We start from the raw sequence: 20,069 nt of genomic DNA, 5'->3' as shown, positions 1-20,069 counted from the left end.
ACCAATTGGTGTCACTCCTCACCACTCCTGAGGAGTCACTGGTGTCACCCCTTGTGACCTTTATACTTCCCACACACCCCCGCCACCATGTCCATGGTCTTCTAAAGGGTTCTTGGTCCCTGTCGTAGCCACACCTCTGTCCTCTGAGCCTGAGCCACTTTGTCACAATCCCTGATAAATGCACCCAGAACTGAGCCCAGCACTCCAGGTGTGCTCTGAGGTGGGCAGAGCAGAGGGTGATTGTCCCCTCCACGTTCTAGATGTGATACCTTTTTAAATGTGAATCCCAGTCCTGCTCACCCTTTTGGTAATTGCCTTCCTCAGGTCCAAACATTGTGGTCTCCTAATCAAGCAGAAAATATCCAAGCCATAAAAAGCATTTTTTCATACCATTATCAATGGTTTGCTTAAAACTTGTCCTGCCTTCTTTAGGACAGTGGTCCTCAAACTTGAAAATATATCAGAATCACCTGGAGGGCTGACTAAAACACAGATTGCTGGACCGCACCCCAGAGTGTCTGACCCAGTAGGTCTGAGGTGGGCCCAAGAATTTGCATTTCTAACAAGTTCCCTCAGGTGATGCTGGTGTTACTGGTCCAGGGGGAACACTTTGAGAACCACTGCTTTAGGGACACGCTTTCTGGTGTTACTTCACATCCACAGTCCATACCAGTTCTTGGGGGGAATATCAACAGCTGTTGCCTCCAAGCCTATTTTCGATTATTTATTCCTAGAGCTCTGACCCACTGGTTCTCCCTGGTGCCGAGTGAGCTGTGCTCCTTTCAGATTTGCTCCGATGGCCAGGACTGGGATTCATTGCTCCAGAAGCAGGGAGAGTTCTTCCCTTAGGCAATCTCAGCCCCGTGAGCTGGCCCCGAGGGCCCAGCTTTTAAGGACTCAACCCTTCCTAATCTCCCTTCTAGCAGCACTCAGGGCCCCGCTCATGGTCTTCCTCACTCCACTGGCAGCCCTGACCCTCCCTTCTAGGTGATGGGGCAGCCTTCTTCTCTGTCCCTTCCCTGCCCATCAGCACCCATCTCTCCCCCTTCCCCCAGGATGGCCGGGGGCCTTTCAGCAAATCAGACTCTGATGCTGCCTCCCTGGGCCCCATATGCAGATTAGGCCCCAGTGGGACTCTGGCTATATACTTGAGTGTGTGTGTATGTATGAATGTATTCTATTTTCTTGAGAATATAAGTGTCACTCCTTTCAGGAAGAACATATTTCTGCTTTATAGTGGAAGTGAGTAAAAACTAGGATTCAGTTGCTGAAATGCAGTTTTTAAGCAGCTGATAAAAGATATTGGCCCTGTAAAACAGGAGATACCTGCAGTACCAGAATGAAAAAAAAAAGGTTTTTTTTTTCTAACTTACTTAATAATCATTAACCAGTGAAATGAATGATCCTTCTAGCCACACGTGGGAGTGTGGATTTTTTTTCTTGTGAGGTGGATCAATTGCATTATTTCTTTAACATGCTTTGGTTATTTTAAAATATCATTTATTACTGTTTTTTTCCATTTGCTTTCCCTAAAAAAGTCCATTAGAATAAATGCTCAAGCTGAGCAGACTTCTTTGTGCTGAAATTATGATCAGTGAGTGCCTAATGTCACCAACCATCTGTTCTGACCTGTTCTGGCTCATAAGCCTTAGGAACTGTCCACATCTGGCAGGATCCAGAAGAGCCAGCCTGGGACCATTCAGAGAGCACTGGCCTGGGAGTCACACCTCAGTTTCCTCATTTGTGAAATTAGGGGCAGAATGAGGTAACCTCTAGGGTGTTTTGGTTTTGTTTGTTTCGAGTTCTGACTGCCTGTAAAATATTTTTCTGCCGTTAATTATATACAGCTCTCATGCACACGCTTACTCACAGATAGATACTCCAAGCCACTGACAGCCTTGATGCTGCGTCTTAGGCCTGGAAATGATCATTCCAGCTTTTAAGCAGCGTAAAGAACTCAGAATTTCCAAAGCCATTCCACATCCTCGGTGTTTTTGCTGGGCCCTGTAAGTTACATGCTGTATTGCCCCCATTTTATAGGTAAAAAGACTGAGACTCAAGAGAGTTCGAGTAGTTTCCCTAGCTTTGGGTGGCATGGACGTGGAGAGCCACGGCTCGACTGTGCATGTCTTGGTAGTCCGTGAATTGGCTGTGTTGCCTTCCAGCAGGGCCGAGTTTGCACATTTTCTGTGTTTAATAATTGTTGTTGCTCCACAGCACCCTCATGACACACAAAACTAATAATGGAACCCCACCTGCATCCAAAAAGGATTTGAGGGACTTCCCTGGTGGCGCAGTGGTTGGGAACCCGCCTGCCAATGCAGGGGACACGGGTTCGAGCCCTGGTCCAGGAAGATCCCACATGCCGCGGAGCAACTAAGCCCGTGTGCCACAGCTGCTGAGCCTGCGCTCTAGAGCCCACGAGCCACAACTACTGAGCCCGTGCACCACAACTACTGAAGCCCGCACGCCTAGAGCCCGTGCTCTGCAGCAAGAGAAGCCACCGCAGTGAGAGGCCCATGCACTGCAATGAAGAGTAGCCCCTGCTCACCGCAACTAGAGAAAACCCGCATGCAACAACGAAGACCCAATGCAACCAAAAATAAATAAATAAATACATAAAATTTATTTTAAAAGAAAGGCAAAAAGGATTTGACGCAGCAGAAATGAACTGTAATGGCAAAGTCAACTTTTTTTTCAAGCAACTAGCTCCCAATCTTCCATCAAAATATAGGTAAAAACTAAGGATGGACAAGGTTCACCCTGACTGCGGCAGTGTCATTCTTTTTACAAAACATTTATTGCAAAGTATTTCGAGCATTCAGAAAAGCACAGAACACCAAACATCCATGGACTAGCCACCCAGAATTAATGTGTTCACATTTTGCTCTATTTGCGTAATATTTCTTTTAAAGAAATGAAATACAGCAGTTCCCACTGAAACCCCCTTTGTTCCCCTTCTATGGTGGTGGCTTCCCAGTGACCATCCTGTGACATTCAGGGCCAAATTATTCAAAACATTTTGATACATACATTAGGAGGATCCACCACTTGTTGAAACAAGAAGTGCTTTTTTTTTTTTATCATGGTAAAATGTACATAACATCAAATTTACCATTTTAACCATTTTTAAATTTACGTTACAGAGGCATTAAGTACCTTCATATTGTTATGCAAGAGGCACCACCAGCCATCTCCAGAACTTTCCATTATCCCAAACAGAAACTCTGTACCCATAACTCTTCATTCCCCCATCCCCCAGCCCCTAGGAGCTACTGTTCTCCTTTATGTCTCTATGAATTTGACTACTCTAGGTACCTCATCTAGGTGGAATCTTACAATATTTGTCCTTTCGCATCTGACTTACTTCACTTAGGATAACGTCTTCAAGGTTCATCCATGTTGTAGCATGTATCAAAATTTCATTCCTTTTTAAGGCGGAATAATATTCCATTGTATGTATAAACCACAACTTGTTTATCCATTCATCTGTTGATGGACATTTGGGTTGCTTCCACCTTTTGCTCTTGTGAATAATGCTGCTATGCACATGAGTGTCCAAATATCTCTTTGAGTCCCTGCTTTCAATTCTTTTGGGTATATACCCAGAAGTAGAATTGCTGGATCATATTACCATATGATGGGTAATTTTAACAGTGCACAAAGGTTCCAATTTATCCCCATCCTCATCAACACTTGCTGGGTTTTGGTTTTTGATAATAGCCATCTTAATGGGTAGGAACAAGAAGTGCTCTTAAAGATCATCTTCTCTTGAAGAGGAGGAGACTGAAGCCTTAAGAGGGAAAGGGTCACACAGAGAGGCCGAGGTCACAAGCAACTCAGTGCCAGAGCAAGACCTGGAACTTGGGTCCCAAAGCTCCCACCTGGTTCTTTCTACTAAAACACACAGTCTCGTTTCCATGGCTTTATGTCAGAGGGTATACAGTCATGGACATGGGCCAGATACAGATTTCAGATTTATTTGTTTTGGTCCTAACTTTGTTTTTTAAAAAAAATTGAAAATAATATCAACATTTTAAAATGTGGGAGATCCTGTATTTTAAAAATCTAGGGACTTCCCTGGCCGTCCAGTGGTTAAGATTCCTTGCTTCCATTGCAGGGGGCACAGGTTCGAGCCATGGTTGGGGAACTAAGATCCCGCATACTGTGCAGCGTGGCCAAGAAATAAATAAATAAAAATAAAAATCTGGATTTCTGATTTCACCCCCCCAAAATCAGAAGGTCTGGTGACTCTGGACCAACATTCTGGCATAGCATGTTTGGAGCTGAGCAGCAAGTGCCATCTTTAGGTGAGGCATATAGTCACCAGTTTGCCACAGTCCCCACCACTCCCTAGTATCCTTCCACACAGGCTGCTTCACAGATTGGCTAGTCCGTGTGAACACTGGAGTTTGCAGCTTTCTGCTTTCCAAGCACATAGATGTTAGTCATTCTGTGTGTCAGCAGACACATAGTTATGTTTAACATCTCAGGCTGATTCCATACCCCCTTACTCTCTCCTCTGTTTTACTTTGTCTATATGAATATCTCAGCTATTTCTTCACCCTAGAAATGAAGTAATATTGCAAATAAATAATGCAAAATATAAATAAAGAAGTATTTGAATAGTCTGATTTGGAGACAGCGTGATGTACTTAACTAATCTGATTTGGAGATAGTATGAAACACCAGCATGAAAGTCCAGAGACTTGGGTGCTTGTCCTAATTCTTCCAGGAAATTCCTGGGCAACTTTAGTAAGCCCCTTCCCTGTCTGGCCTCCTTATGCCTATGTGTCAAGTGTGGAGTGGGACTGGGAGATCTCCAAGGCCCCAGGGGGCACTCTAGTTTTTAATGAAGATAAAACCCACTCCTTTTGTGCGTTGATGGAGAAAATCACCCTGCCCATTTGAGCCACTTCCCAGGACGACCCCTCTGAACTGGCCCTTCCTGTGGCCGCCAGCACACCCACCCTCTGCTTTCTCTTTGCCGGCAGGTGAGGAACGACCTGACCGGGGTTCTGTATGGTGAGGACATCGAGATTTCAGACACTGAGAGCTTCTCCAATGATCCCTGCACCAGTGTCAAAAAGCTTAAGGTAGGTGCAGCTGGCCACAGCCCAGAGGACAGACTGACCGCATGCTCCTGGGGTTCCCCCAATCCCCTGACTTTGAAGGAGTCTCGAATTCAGGCTGTTTCATTCCATCCTTGGCATCGGACATATGAGGAGAAGCTCTCAGAAGCTGGCTTCCCTTGGCTGTCCCCAGTGCTGGTTGTCCAGCACTGGCCAGAGGTCTGATTGCCAGGTGCACAGCCATGTGGAGCTTGCTGGGTGATTCTGTATCTCTCAACCCAGCCTGAGAGGCAACCAGGGTGCAATTATTATCATGTCTGTTGTGAAGAGGCCCAGAGAGAGGAACTCTCTTGCCCAAACCCACAGCAAGGAAGTACTGTTGTTGGGACTGAAAGCTCAGGCTCCTGACCCCCTCCAGTGACACTCACTCCAGGAACAGAAGGGTCAACTAGATGTTTGCCCAGTTGTAAGTAGTTCCTAACTGTCATCTGTCCATTCATTCCCCAAACTCTCTCAAACACCGTGTTTGTGCCACACACTCTCCTGGGCTCACAGACACCGTCAGGCCTGCCAATGTCCTCAGGTCACTCAGAGCTGGTAAGGAAGGCAGATACCTCTCAGGGGTACCAGGAACGGAGGGGCTGGGGAACAAAGGGAGGAAGTGACTCATCCCTCCCGGGGGAGGGTTCAGACAAGGCTCCGCCACAGAGGATGGGCAGGAATGAGACCTGGGGCAGGGTGAATATCAAAGGGCAGGACAGCCATGCTCACTGTGCACTTGGGATCAGCAGGAATTCCAGAAGGCTGGAGTACCGGGGTGGGGCCATGGGAAAGATGCTGAGGCCGAAAACAGAATTTGGAGCCAGTTTCCATGAGCCTTGGATGTTGAGCTAAGAAGTTTGGTCTTTTATCCTGAGGGCAGTGGGGAGCTGCTGGGGGATTATAAGCAGGTACAGACATAGTTAGAGCTGTCACCTTACTCTTCCATTCGTCATGCCCACATTGAAAGTCTCCTGAGGCCCCAGATGCCAACTGCTGACATGTCCCTTCTCTCTTGGGCTGGTCCCAGGTTATACCAATCAGAGCAGGTGGCAGTTTAGAGCTCATGAAGCCCTCAGTTCACATATGGGGAGACTGAGACCCAGAGATGGGGAGCAGGGGAGCAGAGCACCAGTTGTTTGTCACCTGCTCAGGAGCAGATACCACATCTGCATTGACATTTCAGCCCTGGGAACCTCTGCAGATGAGGAAACCGTAGCTAGGGAGGGCCTGCTAGCAGCCTAGGTGTCTGGGGCTGGATCTGCCCAGCTCTTCCTCCACAGACGATGTGGCCTGAGGGTGGAGTCGGGCTGTGCAGAGGCCCGGAGGATCAGAGGGGTGGAGTGCCTGCTCTGCAGGGACCACTTGGGGTGGGGCTGGGGTGGACGGGGCTCTGGTGCTGCACTGACATTCTCCTGCCACACACAGTGTCTCCCCAGGGTGGGCGCTGGAAATAGCTTCCTGCACCTCAGAGGCCCAGTGGAATTCTGTGGGCTTTAAAATTTAAAGAGCCTTTATGTGTGGAGCAGACGCATTAGTTGAAAGTCTACAAGAAACTGGGGATGGATGGAACCGGGTGCTCTGCTCATCAGCCAACTAATTCCAACAGAAGCAGGAGTGATATGAACGCTGATGAAAACAGCAGCTGGCCTTTCCAGTGCATTGAGCAAGGGCCAGGCCCCCCTGCAGAGCCCTTGACCTTCACTTGCCCATTCAGCCCTCCCCAGAGCCCTGGGACAGAGAGAATTTTTGTATCCCCGTTTCACAGATGGGGAGCTTGAGCCTCAACGAGGTTAAGAACTCACCCCTAGTCACCCAGCTGGAAAGTGGTGCATTGGAATTCAAAGTCAGATCTGGGCAATGCCATGGTCCAGCTTCTCCACCGCCCCACACAGCTGCAGTTCTGAGAAAGGATTCCAGCAGCACATAAGCCCGGGAGAGCAGAGCCAAGGACAGCATGCTCAGGCTGTTGGCAAAGGATCCCCTCTGTGTGGAGTGCTCTTCCCCCAGAACCTGCATGGCTCCTTCTTACATCTTCTTCTAGTCTTTTCTCAGTTGTCCCCTTTTCCCAGAGGCTTTATTTAAAATTTAAATCCCTGCCCCTCGCACTCCCACCCCCCCTTTCTGCTAATTTTCTCCATTTCACTGATGGACATCTGTATCAGTGCCCTGGGGCTGCCATAGCAAAGCACCGCAAACTAGGTGGCTTAAAACAACAGAAGTTTATTCTCTCACACCTTGAGGCCAGAAGTCCAAGGTCAAGATGTCGACAAGGCTGTGCTCTCTAGCAGCCTTGGAGACTCTTCCGTACCTTTCTCTAAGCTTCTAGTATCACTGGCAATCCTTGATGTTCCTTGGCTTGTGGCTGTGTAACTCCGGTCTTTGCCTTCACTGACATTTCCCCCTTTTCTCTTCACATCATCTTATTAGGACACTAGTCATGTGGGATTAAGAGCCTACCCTACTCCAATATGACCTTATCTTAACTAATTTCATCTACAACGACCCTGGTTTCAAATGAGGTCACATTCTGAGGTATTGGGAGTTAGGATTTCTACATATCTTTGGGAGATACAGATTAACCCACGATAATATCTGACCTCCTATACATTTTACCCAGTTGTTTTGTCATCTGTCTCCTCCCACTAGGATGTAAGCTCTAGGAGGCAGCACTTTCTGTCTGTCTTGGTCACTGTTTTGTTCCCCAGCACCTGGAACCAAACCTAATTTGCTCAACACATTTGCTGAGTGTGTGTAAACAAAATACCAAGTCTGGACAGACAAAGCTAACAGAGAACACAAGGATAAAATACTCAGGAACAAAGAAAATTAACTTCTGGAAAGCTTAGAGAAAAAGCAAATCTTTGGTTTGCTCTGGGATAAGATAGAGAAGGAAGTACAGAGGACAAGGAAGATAACTAAATAGCAACTAGCAGAATTAAAATCTGCATTGGAGGTAGTAGAGAGCAGAGTTAATGCCAAGGAAACTAAAAATCAGTAATATGGAGGACAAACTTGAATTGCTTTGCCAGAATTCAGAGGAAACGGTCAAAGAGATCAGTCTAATGAGAGGAAAGATAAGTAATGGACACTGGAGAAGGGAGATCCTAAGGGAAAACTGGGACAAATGAAACAGAACCAAAATCAAAAACAAAACAGGGATCTCAGTATCAACAAGCACAACTACCACCCAGATCTTGGTTTCTAATACCATTCTCCATGAAAAGGAACCAGGGCTCCTTGGAGAAATGCCTGACTCTAGGACTGGGACAGGAAACATACAAGATGATCCTGGAGCATCTTGTAGTGCCAGAAAGTTAAGGACGTGCTCAAACCACATCAACAACACACACTGATGGAGGTGTGTCAGAAGAGTACAGCAGCCAACTGAAAGAGCCACTGAAAGAGCTCCCAGTGGCCAAAGCTGGGACATTTGAGCAATAAAATAAAAGTGGTGTTGGATTATAACCCAAAGTATAAAACAGATACTCATGATTGAGTAAGTAAATGGGAGAGAATAGACAAATCTCCTATGCCAAAGGATTCCAAATAATTTATGTAGATATTTCAGGCCCAAGGAGGTAGAGCAGAACTACCCACTTGTTAAGTGACTTCCTTCCAAAGAGCACAGGATGAAAAGGGGGGAAAAGAAGAGTAACTTTAGAGTGGAAGAATCTGACAACTACCTCAACCAGTTGACCAAGGTCAGCATCAACAGTGATAAGTCATGTTGATAGTATGTACATTTGATATGATGTGGTGAGAAGGGCACTTTACCTCTGTGTTCTTCCTCCCCAAAACCTATAACTCCAGTCTAACCATGAGAAAAACATTAGGTAAATTCTTGTTGCAGGCCATCCTGCAAAATACCTGACCAATGCTCCTCAAAACCGTCTAGGTCTTCAAAACTAAGGAATGTCTAAGCCAAAAGTAGCCTACAGAGACATGACAATGATATATAATGTGGTATCCTGAATGGGATCCAGGAATAGAAAAAGGACACTAGAGAAAAGAACTAAGGGTATCTGAATAAAGTATGAGCTTTAGTTAATAATGAATTGACATTGATTCATTATTTATAACAAATGTACTATATTAACGTAAGATGTTAATAATAGGGGAAACTGGGTGAGGACATATGGGAACTCTATATACTCTCTTTGTGATTTTTCCATAAATCTAAAACTATTCTCAAATAAGAAGTTTACTTAAAAAAAAAATAGGTGACAAACTTAAGTGGGCTCAAGAGAGATCTACTAGATTGGACCTTACAAAATTGCCGATATTCAACCATTTTGAAATTACAAAGTCAACAGTTTCATAAGGAAATGTGCAGACTGTATGTGCAGTCTAGCTGGCCTTTCTGCATTCTAGCAGAATTGGTGAATAGAGAGTAATACCCAGACACATTTTGTCAGAAGTTTTGAAATACAAACAGAAAGGGGAAAATCTACAAGTATCTAGCCCAGAAAAAAACAAATTTCCCACAAAGGTGCAAAACCAGGCCCCCTCGACTCCCTTGCAACATTCAATCCCAGAGATGATGGAGCAACTGGGAGACATTCTCCGATGTGTGAGACTCACATGATGTACTACTAGCCAGTGCCCTTCTTGAAGTTAATCCTTGAAGTCCTTTATCAGCCTGCCGAGAACGATAGCAAACTTTATAGCTGAGGTCATGACAGAAGCAGGTGAGCAGGGATCACAAAAGCCCGTGGAGAGAGAGCTAAGTAGTCATTATAAAAAGTTGTTATAAAAGTGTATGCAGATGCAGAAATTCATTTTGAAAGCAAACGTGCATATACATGCAATGCAAATAGATACTGTAATAACAGTAATTGAGATATAAAAACCCAAATTCCATTAACAGAGCCAAAGAAGTGAGTAAAAAAAAAATTGGGTGCTAAACTCCTGGTCTTAAGTAGGAGAGGGACTCAAAAGAGACTATTTTGCTTATGAGTTTCATAATTAGAAAAATATAAGTTAAAAAAGGCTTTGAATAACTTAACGGTAAGTATGCTATAATACAAATAGAACCTGAAGCTCCTGAAACATGGAAGATAAAAGCAAAGAAATCTAGTCCACATATCAAAAAACAGAAAGCAAATGTGAAAGCCAGAAAGTATAAACTAAAACTGCAGACCAAATATAGTCATTCTGACCATAAATTCAAATAGGTCAAACTCCCTATGAAGAGGCAAAGACTTTCAGATTGTGTTTTGAAGAACTAACTATAGTTATATTTACAACACAGTGACACAGAAAGGTCAAAGGTAAAAGTCAGGCAAAAGTATATCAAGCAAACCAAACTGCAGCAAGGATCCAGTGTTCACATTAGAATAAAGAGAATTCAAGGTACAGGTGTTAAACAGGATTAAGGAAGTCGTTTTCTATAGATAAGGGTACAATTCACCCGGAGAATATCACACTCATGGACCATTATTGCTATACATTACATCTCACTGAAATATATAAAGAAAAGCCTGTTAAAATACAAAGGAGAATTGACACAAACACAATAGTATTGGGAGCCACAGCATCTCTCTCTCAGTCTTGGACAGATCAGCCAGGCAAAAATAAGCAAGAACATAGAGGAACTGAATAATGGAATTAATCAGGCTGATTTAGCAGATACGTATCAAAGTTTGTCTAAAGGAAAGTCAGGAATAAAACCATCTCTGTGTGATGAAGACCCCAGGCCTTTAAGCTCACTTTGGGCCTGTTTCAGTCAGGGGCCTTTAATGTTAACTGTCGCCAGTCTGGGCTGGGAGGCCATCCCTCGAAGAGCCCTGGGTATTCCCATGGTGCCCACACTGAAGCACCAGGCTTTATGGGGGTGAGCGCCAGGCCCCAGATGTGCGCCTCTGTTCATTTTGAAACCACAGAATGCATTCCAGGCCTTAGTAGAGCATAGGCTCTTCTGTCTAGGCATAGAAAGAATTCAACAAGAGGCAAAGTGACAGGTAAGGAAAGAGTTTATTAGTATAGAGCGCTGTGAAAGATACAAGCAGGAAGGCAAGGGAGTGCCATGCCGAGAACTTAGTGGCCCAGGTTTTATAATCAAAGGAAAAGCGGGGAGGTGAAGAAGGCCCCCATCTTCCTCGTTCTTGAGTAGACGTCAAGCTTCCATCATCACTTCCTCCTCCACGTCAGGTAAGGGAGTTTTCTTGTCCTACATGGTCAAACCGGGACTGTCGTGGTGCTATGAAAATGAGCAAAAAGGCGGTAAAATATACTAAAATATGGTAGATTATCTCAGGTTTCAGTATAATGTCATCTTTTCCCTATATGTATATATTTAACATTTTTATTGGAGTATAATTGCTTTACAATGGTGTGTTAGTTTCTGCTTTATAACAAAGTAAATCAGCTATACATATACATATATCCCCATATCTCCTCCCTCTTGCGTCTCCCTCCCACCCTCCCAATCCCACCCCTCTAGGTGGTCACAAAGCACCGAGCTGATCTCCCTGTGCTATGTGGCTGCTTCCCATTAGCTATCAGTTTTACATTTGGCAGTGTATATATGTCCATGCCACTCTCTCACTTCGTCCCAGCTCCCCGTGTCCTCAAGTCCATTTTCTACCTCTGCGTCTTTATTCCTGTCCTGCCCCTAGGTTCTTCAGAACTTTTTTTTTTTTTTTAGATTCCATATATATGTGTTAGCATACGGTATTTGTTTTTCTCTTTCTGACTTACTTCACTCTGTGTGACAGACTCTAGGTCCATCCACCTCACTACAAATAACTCAGTTTCGTTTCTTTTTATGCTGAGTAATAGTCCATTGTATATATGTGCCACATCTTCTTTACCCATTCATCTGTTAATGGACACTTAGGTTGCTTCCATGTCCTGGCTATTGTAAATAGAGCTGCAGTGAACATTGTGATACATGACTCTTCTTGAATTATGGTTTTCTCAGGATATATGCCCAGTAGTGGGATTGCTGGGTCATATGGTAGTTCTATTTTTAGTTTTTTAAGGAACCTCCATGCTGTTCTCCATAGTGGCTGTATCAATTTACATTCCCACCAACAGTGCAAGAGGGTTCCCTTTTCTCCACACCCTCTCCAGCATTTATTGTTTCTAGATTTTTTGAGGATGGCCATTCTGACCGGTGTGAGGTGATACCTCATTGTAGTTTTGATTTGCATTTCTCTAATGATTAGTGATGTTGAGCATCCTTTCATGTGTTTGTTGGCAATCTGTTTATCTTCTTTGGAGAAATGCCTATTTAGGTCTTCTGCCCATTTTTGGATTGGGTTGTTTGTTTTTTTGATATTGAGCTGCATGAGCTGCTTGTACATTTTGGAGATTAATCCTTTGTCAGTTGCTTCATTTGCAAATATTTTCTCCCATTCTGAGGGTTGTCTTTTCATCTTATGTTTTCCTGTGCTGTGCAAAAGCTTTTAAGTTTCATTAGGTCCCATTTGTTTATTTTTGTTTTTACTTCCATTTCTCTAGAAGGTGGGTCAAAAAGGATCTTGTTGTGATTTATGCCATAGAATGTTTTGCCTATGTTTTCCTCCAAGAGTTTTCTAGTGTCTGGCCTTACATTTAGGTCTTTAATCCATTTTGAGTTTATTTTTGTGTATGGTGTTAAGGAGTGTTCTAATTTCATTCTTTTACAGGTAACTGTCCAGTTTTCCCAGCACGACTTACTGAAGAGGCTGTCTTTTCTCCATTGTATATTCTTGCCTCCTTTATCAAAGATAAGGTGACCATATGTGCGTGGGTTTATCTCTGGGCTTTCTGTCCTGTTCCACTGATCTATATTTCTGTTTTTGTGCCAGTACCATACTGTCTTGATTACTGTAGATTTGTAGTATAGTCTGAAGTCCAGGAGCCTGATTCCTCCAGCTCCGTTTTTCTTTCTCAAGATTGCTTTGGCTATTCGGGGTCTTCTGTGTTTCCATACAAATTGTGAAATTTTTTGTTCTAGTTCTGTGAAAAATGACATTGAGTTTCATAGGGATTGCACTGAATCTGTAGATTGCTTTGGGTAGTATAGTCGTTTTCACAATGTTGATTCTTCCAATCCAAGAACATGGTATATCTCTCCATCTGTTTGTATCATCTTTAATTTCTTTCATCAGTGTCTTATAGTTTTCTGCATACAGGTCTTTTGTCTCCTTAGGTAGGTTTATTCCTAGGTATTTTATTCTTTTTATTGCAATGGTAAATGGGAGTGTTTCCTTAATTTCTCATTCAGATTTTCCATCATTAGTGTATAGGAATGCAAGAGATTTCTGTGCATTAATTTTGTATCCTGCTACTTTGCCAAATTCATTGATTAGCTCTAGTAGTTTTCTGGTAGCATCTTTAGGATTCTCTATGTATAGAATCATGTCATCTGCAAACAGTGACAGCTTTACTTCTTCTTTTCTGATTTGGATTCCTTTTATTTCTTTTTCTTCTCTGATTGCTGTGGCTAAAACTTCCAAAACTATGTTGAATAATAGTGGTGAGAGTGGACAACCTTGTCTTGTTCCTGATCTTAGAGGAAATGGTTTCAGTTTTTCACCATTGAGAACGATGTTGGCTCTGGGTTTGTCATATATAGCCTTTACTAAATTCTCTCTATGCCTACTTTCTGGAGGGTTTTTATTGTAAATGGGTGTTGAATTTTGTCAAAAGCTTTTTCTGCATCTATTGAGATGATCATATGGTTTTTCTCCTTTAATCTGTTAATATGGTTTATCACATTGATTGATTTGCATATATTGAAGAATCCTTGCATTCCTGGGATAAACCCCACTTGGTCATGGTGTATGATCCTTTTAATGTGCTGTTGGATTCTGTTTGCTAGTAATTTGTTGAGGATCTTTGCATCTATGTTCATCAGTGATATTGGCCTTTAGTTTTCTTTCTTTGTGATCTTTGTCTGGTTTTGTATCAGGGTGATGGTGGCCTCGTAGAATGAGTTTGGGAGTGTTCCTCCCTCTGCTATATTTTGGAAGAGTTTGAGAAGGATAGGTGCTAGCTCTTCTCTAAATGTTTGATAGAATTCACCAGTGAAGCCATCTGGTCCAGGGCTTTTGTTTGTTGGAAGATTTTTAATCACAGTCGCAATTTCAGTGCTTGTGATTGGTCTGTTTATATTTTCTGTTTCTTCCTGGTTCAGTCTTGGAAGGTTGTGCTTTTCTAAGAATTTGTCCATTTCTTCCAGGTTGTCCATTTTATTGGCATATAGTTACTTGTAGTAATCTCTCATGATCCTTTGTATTTCTGCAGTGTCAGTTGTTACTTATCCTTTTTCATTTCTAATTCTATTTATTTGAGTCTTCTCCCTTTTTTTCTTGATGAGTCTGCCTAGTGGTTTATCAATTCTGTTTATCTTCTCAAAGTACCGGCTTTTAGCTTTACTGATCTTAGCTATTGTTTCTTTCATTTCTTTTTCATTTATTTCTGATCTGATCTTTATGCTTTCTTTCCTTCTGCTAAGTTTGGGGAGTTTTTTGTTCTTCTTTCTCTAATTGTTTTAGGTGTAAGTTTAGGTTGTTTATTTGAGATGTTTCTTGTTTCTTGAGGTAGGATTGTATTGCTATAAACTTCCCTGTTAGAACTGCTTTTGCTGCATCCCATAGGTTTTGGGTCGTCGTGTTTTCATTGTCATTTGTTTCTAGGTATTTTTTGATTTCCTCTTTGATTTCTTCAGTGGTCTCTTGGTTATTTAGTAGTGTATTCTTTAGCCTCCATGTGTTTGTATTTTTTACAGTTTTTTTCCTGTAATTGATATCCAGCCTCATAGGGTTGTGGTTGGAGAAGATATTTGACACGATTTAAATTTTCTTAAATTTACCAAGGCTTGATTTGTGACCCAAGATATGATCTGTCCTGGAAAATGTTCCATGAGCACTTGAGAAGAAGGTGTATTCTGTTGGTTTTGGATGGAATGTCCTATAAATATCAGTTAAGTTCATCTTGTTTAATGTATCATTTAAAGCTTGTGTTTCCTTATGTATTTTCATTTTGTATGATCTGCCCATTGGTGAAAGTGGGGTGTTACAGTCCCCTACTATGATTGTGTTACTGTCAATTTCCTCTTTTATGGCTGTTAGCATTTGCCTTACGTATTGAGGTGCTCCTATGTTGGGTGCATAAATATTTACAATTGTTATATCTTCTTCTTGGATTGATCCCTTGATCATTATGTAGTGTCCTTCTTTGTCTCTTGTAATCGTCTTTATTTTAAAGTCTGTTTTGTCTGATATGAGAATTGCTACTCCAGCAGTGTTTTGATTTCCATTTGCATGGAATATCTTTTTCCATCCCCTCACTTTCAGTCTGTATGTGTCCCTAGGTCTGAAGTGGGTTTCTTGTAGGCAGCATAAATACGGGTCTTGTTTTTGTATCCATTCCGCCAGTCTATGTCTTTTGGTTGGAGCATTTAATCCATTTACATTTAAGGTAGTTACTGATATGTATGTTCCTATTACCATTTTCTTAATTGTTTTGAGTTTGTTATTGTAGGTCTTTTCCTTCCTCGTGTTTCCTGCCTAGAGAAGTTCCTTTAGCATTTGTTGTAAAGCTGGTTTGGTGGTGCTGAATTCTCTTAGCTTTTGCTTGTCTGTAAAGGTTTTAATTTCTCCGTCGAATCTGAATGAGATCCTTGCTGAGTAGAGTAATCTTGGTTGTAGGTTTTTGCCCTTCATCACTTTAAATATGTCCTGCCACTCCCTTCTGGCTTGCAGAGTTTCTGCTGAGAGATCAGCTGTTCACCTTATGGGGATTCCCTTGTATGTTATTTGTTGTTTTTCCTTTGCAGCTTTTAATATTTTTTCTTTGTATTTAATTTTTGATAGTTTGATTAATATGTGTCTTGGTGTGTTTCTCCTTTGATTTATCCTGTATGGGACTTTCTGTGCTTCCAGGACTTGATTGACTATTTCCTTTCCCATATTAGGGGAGTTTTCAACTATAATCTCTTCAAATATTTTCTCAGTCCCTTTCTTTTTCTCTTCTCCTTCTGGGACCCCTATAATTCTAATGTTGGTGCATTTAATATTGTCCCAGAGGTCTCTGAGACTGTCCTCAATTCTTTTCATTCTTTTTTCTTTATTCTGCTCTGCGATAGTTATTTCCACTATTTTATCTTCCAGGTCACTTATCCGTTCTTCTGCCTCAGTTATTCTGCTATTGATTCCTTCTGGAGAATTTTTAATTTCATTTATTGTGTTTTTCATCATTGTTTGTTTGCTCTTTAGTTCTTCTAGGTCCTTGTTAAACGTTTCTTGTATTTTCTCCATTCTATTTCCACGATTTTGGATCATCTTTACTATCATTACTCTGAATTCTTTTTCAGGTAGGCTGCCTATTGCATCTTCATTTGTTTGGTCTTGTGGGTTTTTGCCTTGCTCCTTCATCTGCTGTGTGTTTCTCTGTCTTCTCATTTTGCTTAACTTACTGTGTTTGGGGTCTCCTTTTCGCTGGCTCCAGGTTCGTAGTTCCCTTTGTTTTTGGTTTCTTCCCCCAGTGGGTAAGGTTGGTTCAGTGGGTTGTGTAGGCTTCCTGGTGTAGGGGACTTGTGTCTGTGTTCTGGTGGATGAGGCTGGATCTTGTCTTTCTGGTGGGCAGGACCGTGTCTGGTGGTGTGTTTTGGGGTGTTTGAGACCTTATTATGATTTTAGGCAGCCTCTCTGCTAGTGGGTGGGGTTGTGTTCCTGTCTTGCTGGTTGTTTGGCATGGGGTGTCCAGCACTGTAGCTTCCTGGTCGTTGAGTGGAGCTGGGTCTTAGCGTTGAGATGGAGATCTCTTGGAGAGCTTTTGCCATTTGATATTATGTGGAGCCGGGAGGTCTCTGGTGGACCAGTGTCCTGAACTCGGCTCTCCCACCTCAGAGGCACAGGCCTGACACCCGTCTGGAGCACCAAGACCCTGTTAGCCACACGGCTGTGCCAAGCCAGACTCTGGTCCAACCTTGCCTATGTTTTTGTTTTTAGTGTGCACAGAGGAGCATGTCCTAGGAGTCATTAACTTACTGACCTCCCTGGGCAGGATGTGGGTCTCATTCCACCATTGTTTTATTGTTTTGGGGCATGTCTCATGCTTCTATTGCATGGTTTTGTTGCTAGGCAAGCCTGCTTTCTTGAGTGATTATTCACTTACAGGGTCTCCCTTACTTTTTTCTTTTACTTATGATACCTTAGTGGGATTAACTATTTAATCATTTGCTTTGTCCCTTTACTCTGTCCCTATCAATTTCAGTTGCTTTATTGGCCTTCCGTGGAGCAGCCCCCAACCCATCATTCAGGATTCAGACTCCAGGAAAATCTCCCTATTTTATAAATCAGCTGATTAGCAACCTTATTTCCATCTGCAATGTTAATTCCTCCTTGGCATGTCACACAGCATATTCACAGGTTCCAGGGATTAGAACATGGACATCTTTGGGGAGCCATTATTCTATCACAGGAAGACCACAAAGATAGGTCTTGAGGGGGACTGTTCCCCACTTTGCTTCATGGGAAGGTCCTAGTGGGAATTACCGCCCCCCCCACGGGCCAGGAATCCAGCCTGACTGCCTGAACCTGAGGTTTATACCAGCACCCCGAGGGGATGCAAAGCTACAGAATAAATGTAGTGCATCTTCCCAGCAGGCCAGTTTTGCTCAGAGACATGGGAAGAAAAAGCATTATTTTTATCTTAAGATAAACATAGATATGTTATTGGAAGGCTAAATATACATGAAGTTTCAAGATAAAATAATAAACTTTAAAGAAATGCCATGCTTTGCCAGTGGGCTGCTATGGGCTGTACCCTTTTTCACTCCCGTCCTTAAGAGTATATGTCTCCTGCTTCTCTGCTTTTAGGGACACTTCTGGAGAAGAAACACAAAGTCTAAGAAAGACTAATTTTAGCTAAACAAAAGAGAATAGTCATTCTGGGTGTGGAATCAGTCTGTCAGAGCCAAGAGGGACTTTGGAAAACATCTATGCTAACCCTCTCAGGCTTACCCCAGGTCTCACGACCAAAGTGGGGGAGTAGGAGCAGGCCTGGGCTACTCACCACTTCACCAGTGCCCATTGCTCTAGGTCAGGGGCACCTCCCAGCCTGCATCATGGCCGGCCTCTAATAGCTCAGCCACCTTTGGGCTCATTGCACCTTACCCCTTTCTACAACGTTGAACATGGTTTCTTTTGATTTTTCAGCAGCTCAGTGGGGTAGTGGGGTAGTGTGCGTCTGTAGGAAACCAGGAAGCTATTAAACGTAGGCTGAGACAGATGCAGAAATGGCGGGAGGTCAGTGTCAGCGTCAACCTTGATCTTCTAGCAGGACCCCACACTGCTGTCACAGGGAAGCAACATGGGTTGCCTTCTGCTTTCCTGCTCTTTTAAATGCACATCAGCTATTTTAATGTCTCAGGGTTACATTTGCTGCTCAGGTCCTTTGACTTCAAAATCCATAGGACTTTTCTCCATGAGTCATTGCTGCAGACTGGGTACTGAGCCCCAGCAGCTCAGGCCTGGTGGGGTTGGCCTTCTCAGTGTGGGAGGTAATATATAGGAGTGAGTGGTCAAATGCTTGGGCTCTGGGGCCATACCCACATTGGGTCGAGGCCAAAGTCACCACTTCTTATCCCTGTGACCTGGTGTCTTAGGTTGAACTCCCTAGAAACAGAGCCTGGGATTCTTGTGAAAGAGATTTATTGAGAGTGGGCTCAGGAGAAGGGGAGAGAAGCAGGATAAGGCAAGAGGGGAGCTAGGCCAGAATGCCTTTTGGCTGGAGATGGGTTTAACCTGGCCTCACCGGATCTCTGGAACACAGTCTGCACCACAGAGCTCGTCCCACCTTTCAGCAAGGGGGCTGGAGTTTTCTACCCATGTGAGTCAGTCACTGGCTGCTATGGGATGTGGGGCACAACATGGCCTTCTAGGGCCAAGAAGCTCCCCTTGGCTGAGGGAAGTTCTCCAGAGAAGGGAGGGAGCTGGTGGCAGCCTACCATCGCTGCAGCTGGGTTGGGTGCACTAGCCCCAGGGAGGGGATCCAGCAGGACCAACAGCGTCTGCTGTGCCTAGGAAAGTTGCTTAAGTCTTTGGGCCTCAGTTTGCTCATGAAACTATCCAGAGTGGGCATAATTATAGCACCTACCTCCTAGGGCAATGGCTAGAAAGAGCTCGGGAGCTGTCATTTATTTTGACTCTGCTAGGATCCCCTGTAAAGTGGGGGTTATACACTAGTGCTTTGTATTGAGTCATCCTTCTTAAGTGTCATTTTTTGTATGTGAGTTTTAGCTCCCTTTAAGGGCCCCAGAGACAAAGAGGTCCTAGACAACAGATGAGAGGGGCCAGGAAAGAGGAAAGGAAATCCACCCAGGGTTTGGACTGAGCACCCCTCCCCAGGCCTCCCACCCCATGGCTGTTCCCTTCCATGTTTGCCCCCCATGGGTGTGGCCTGTTGAGGGTGTGAACATAGGTCTCTGCTACCATCCATTACCTTAGATCTAGCCCTCTAGAAGAAGCTGTCATTTGTCTGATCTCGGGACATCTACTTTCACTCCAGGCGGCCCCCTGCAGAGCCAGGAGTCCATGGCAGGGATTTTTGAGACCCTGTCCTCTGCCACTTCCCAGGGTCTCTAACATCACAGCACCATTCTGTACTGTCATCCTCAGAGATGGTCATGGCTGTCCTCCCCTACCCCTGGCACTCCTTCAACTGCCCCCAAGCCCTTTCAACCATAGAGGAGAGTGCACTGATACCCCTGGTAGGGAGGTGGGCGGGCTTGCAGAAGCAGGGTCCACTGCCAACACAAAATCTCTTTCCTCTCTCTGGATTTTAAGGAAAACATACAAGTTATGCAACATTGAAAAGTGTGATTCTGGAACTTTTGTGAGAGTGTGGGTGTGTTAAAAACTTTTAAGATTCCCCCGATCCAGGGGCTTCCCTGGTGGCGCAGTGGTTGAGAGTCTGCCTGCCAATGCAGGGGACACGGGTTTGAGCCCTGGTCTGGGAGGA

General features: G+C 43.7%; 1 protein-coding gene across 1 annotated transcript in view; it reads left to right on the top strand.

Moving 5' to 3' along the window:
• The window catches only part of GABBR2 (gamma-aminobutyric acid type B receptor subunit 2), a 365,308-nt gene that overhangs the window by 173,125 nt on the left and 172,114 nt on the right, over nucleotides 1-20,069 (top strand). Inside the window, exon 4 of the mRNA XM_036854586.1 lies at nucleotides 4,995-5,096. Within this exon, the coding sequence (XP_036710481.1) occupies nucleotides 4,995-5,096 (102 nt within the window). The remainder of the gene's footprint in view (nucleotides 1-4,994; nucleotides 5,097-20,069) is intronic.

This window comes from Balaenoptera musculus, chromosome 6 (genome assembly GCF_009873245.2).
Source record: "Balaenoptera musculus isolate JJ_BM4_2016_0621 chromosome 6, mBalMus1.pri.v3, whole genome shotgun sequence".
In the NCBI taxonomy this organism is placed as follows: Eukaryota; Metazoa; Chordata; class Mammalia; order Artiodactyla; family Balaenopteridae; genus Balaenoptera; species Balaenoptera musculus.
The sequence above is the reverse complement of the archived record's forward strand: the minus strand, read 5'-3'. Positions and strand labels throughout refer to the sequence as shown.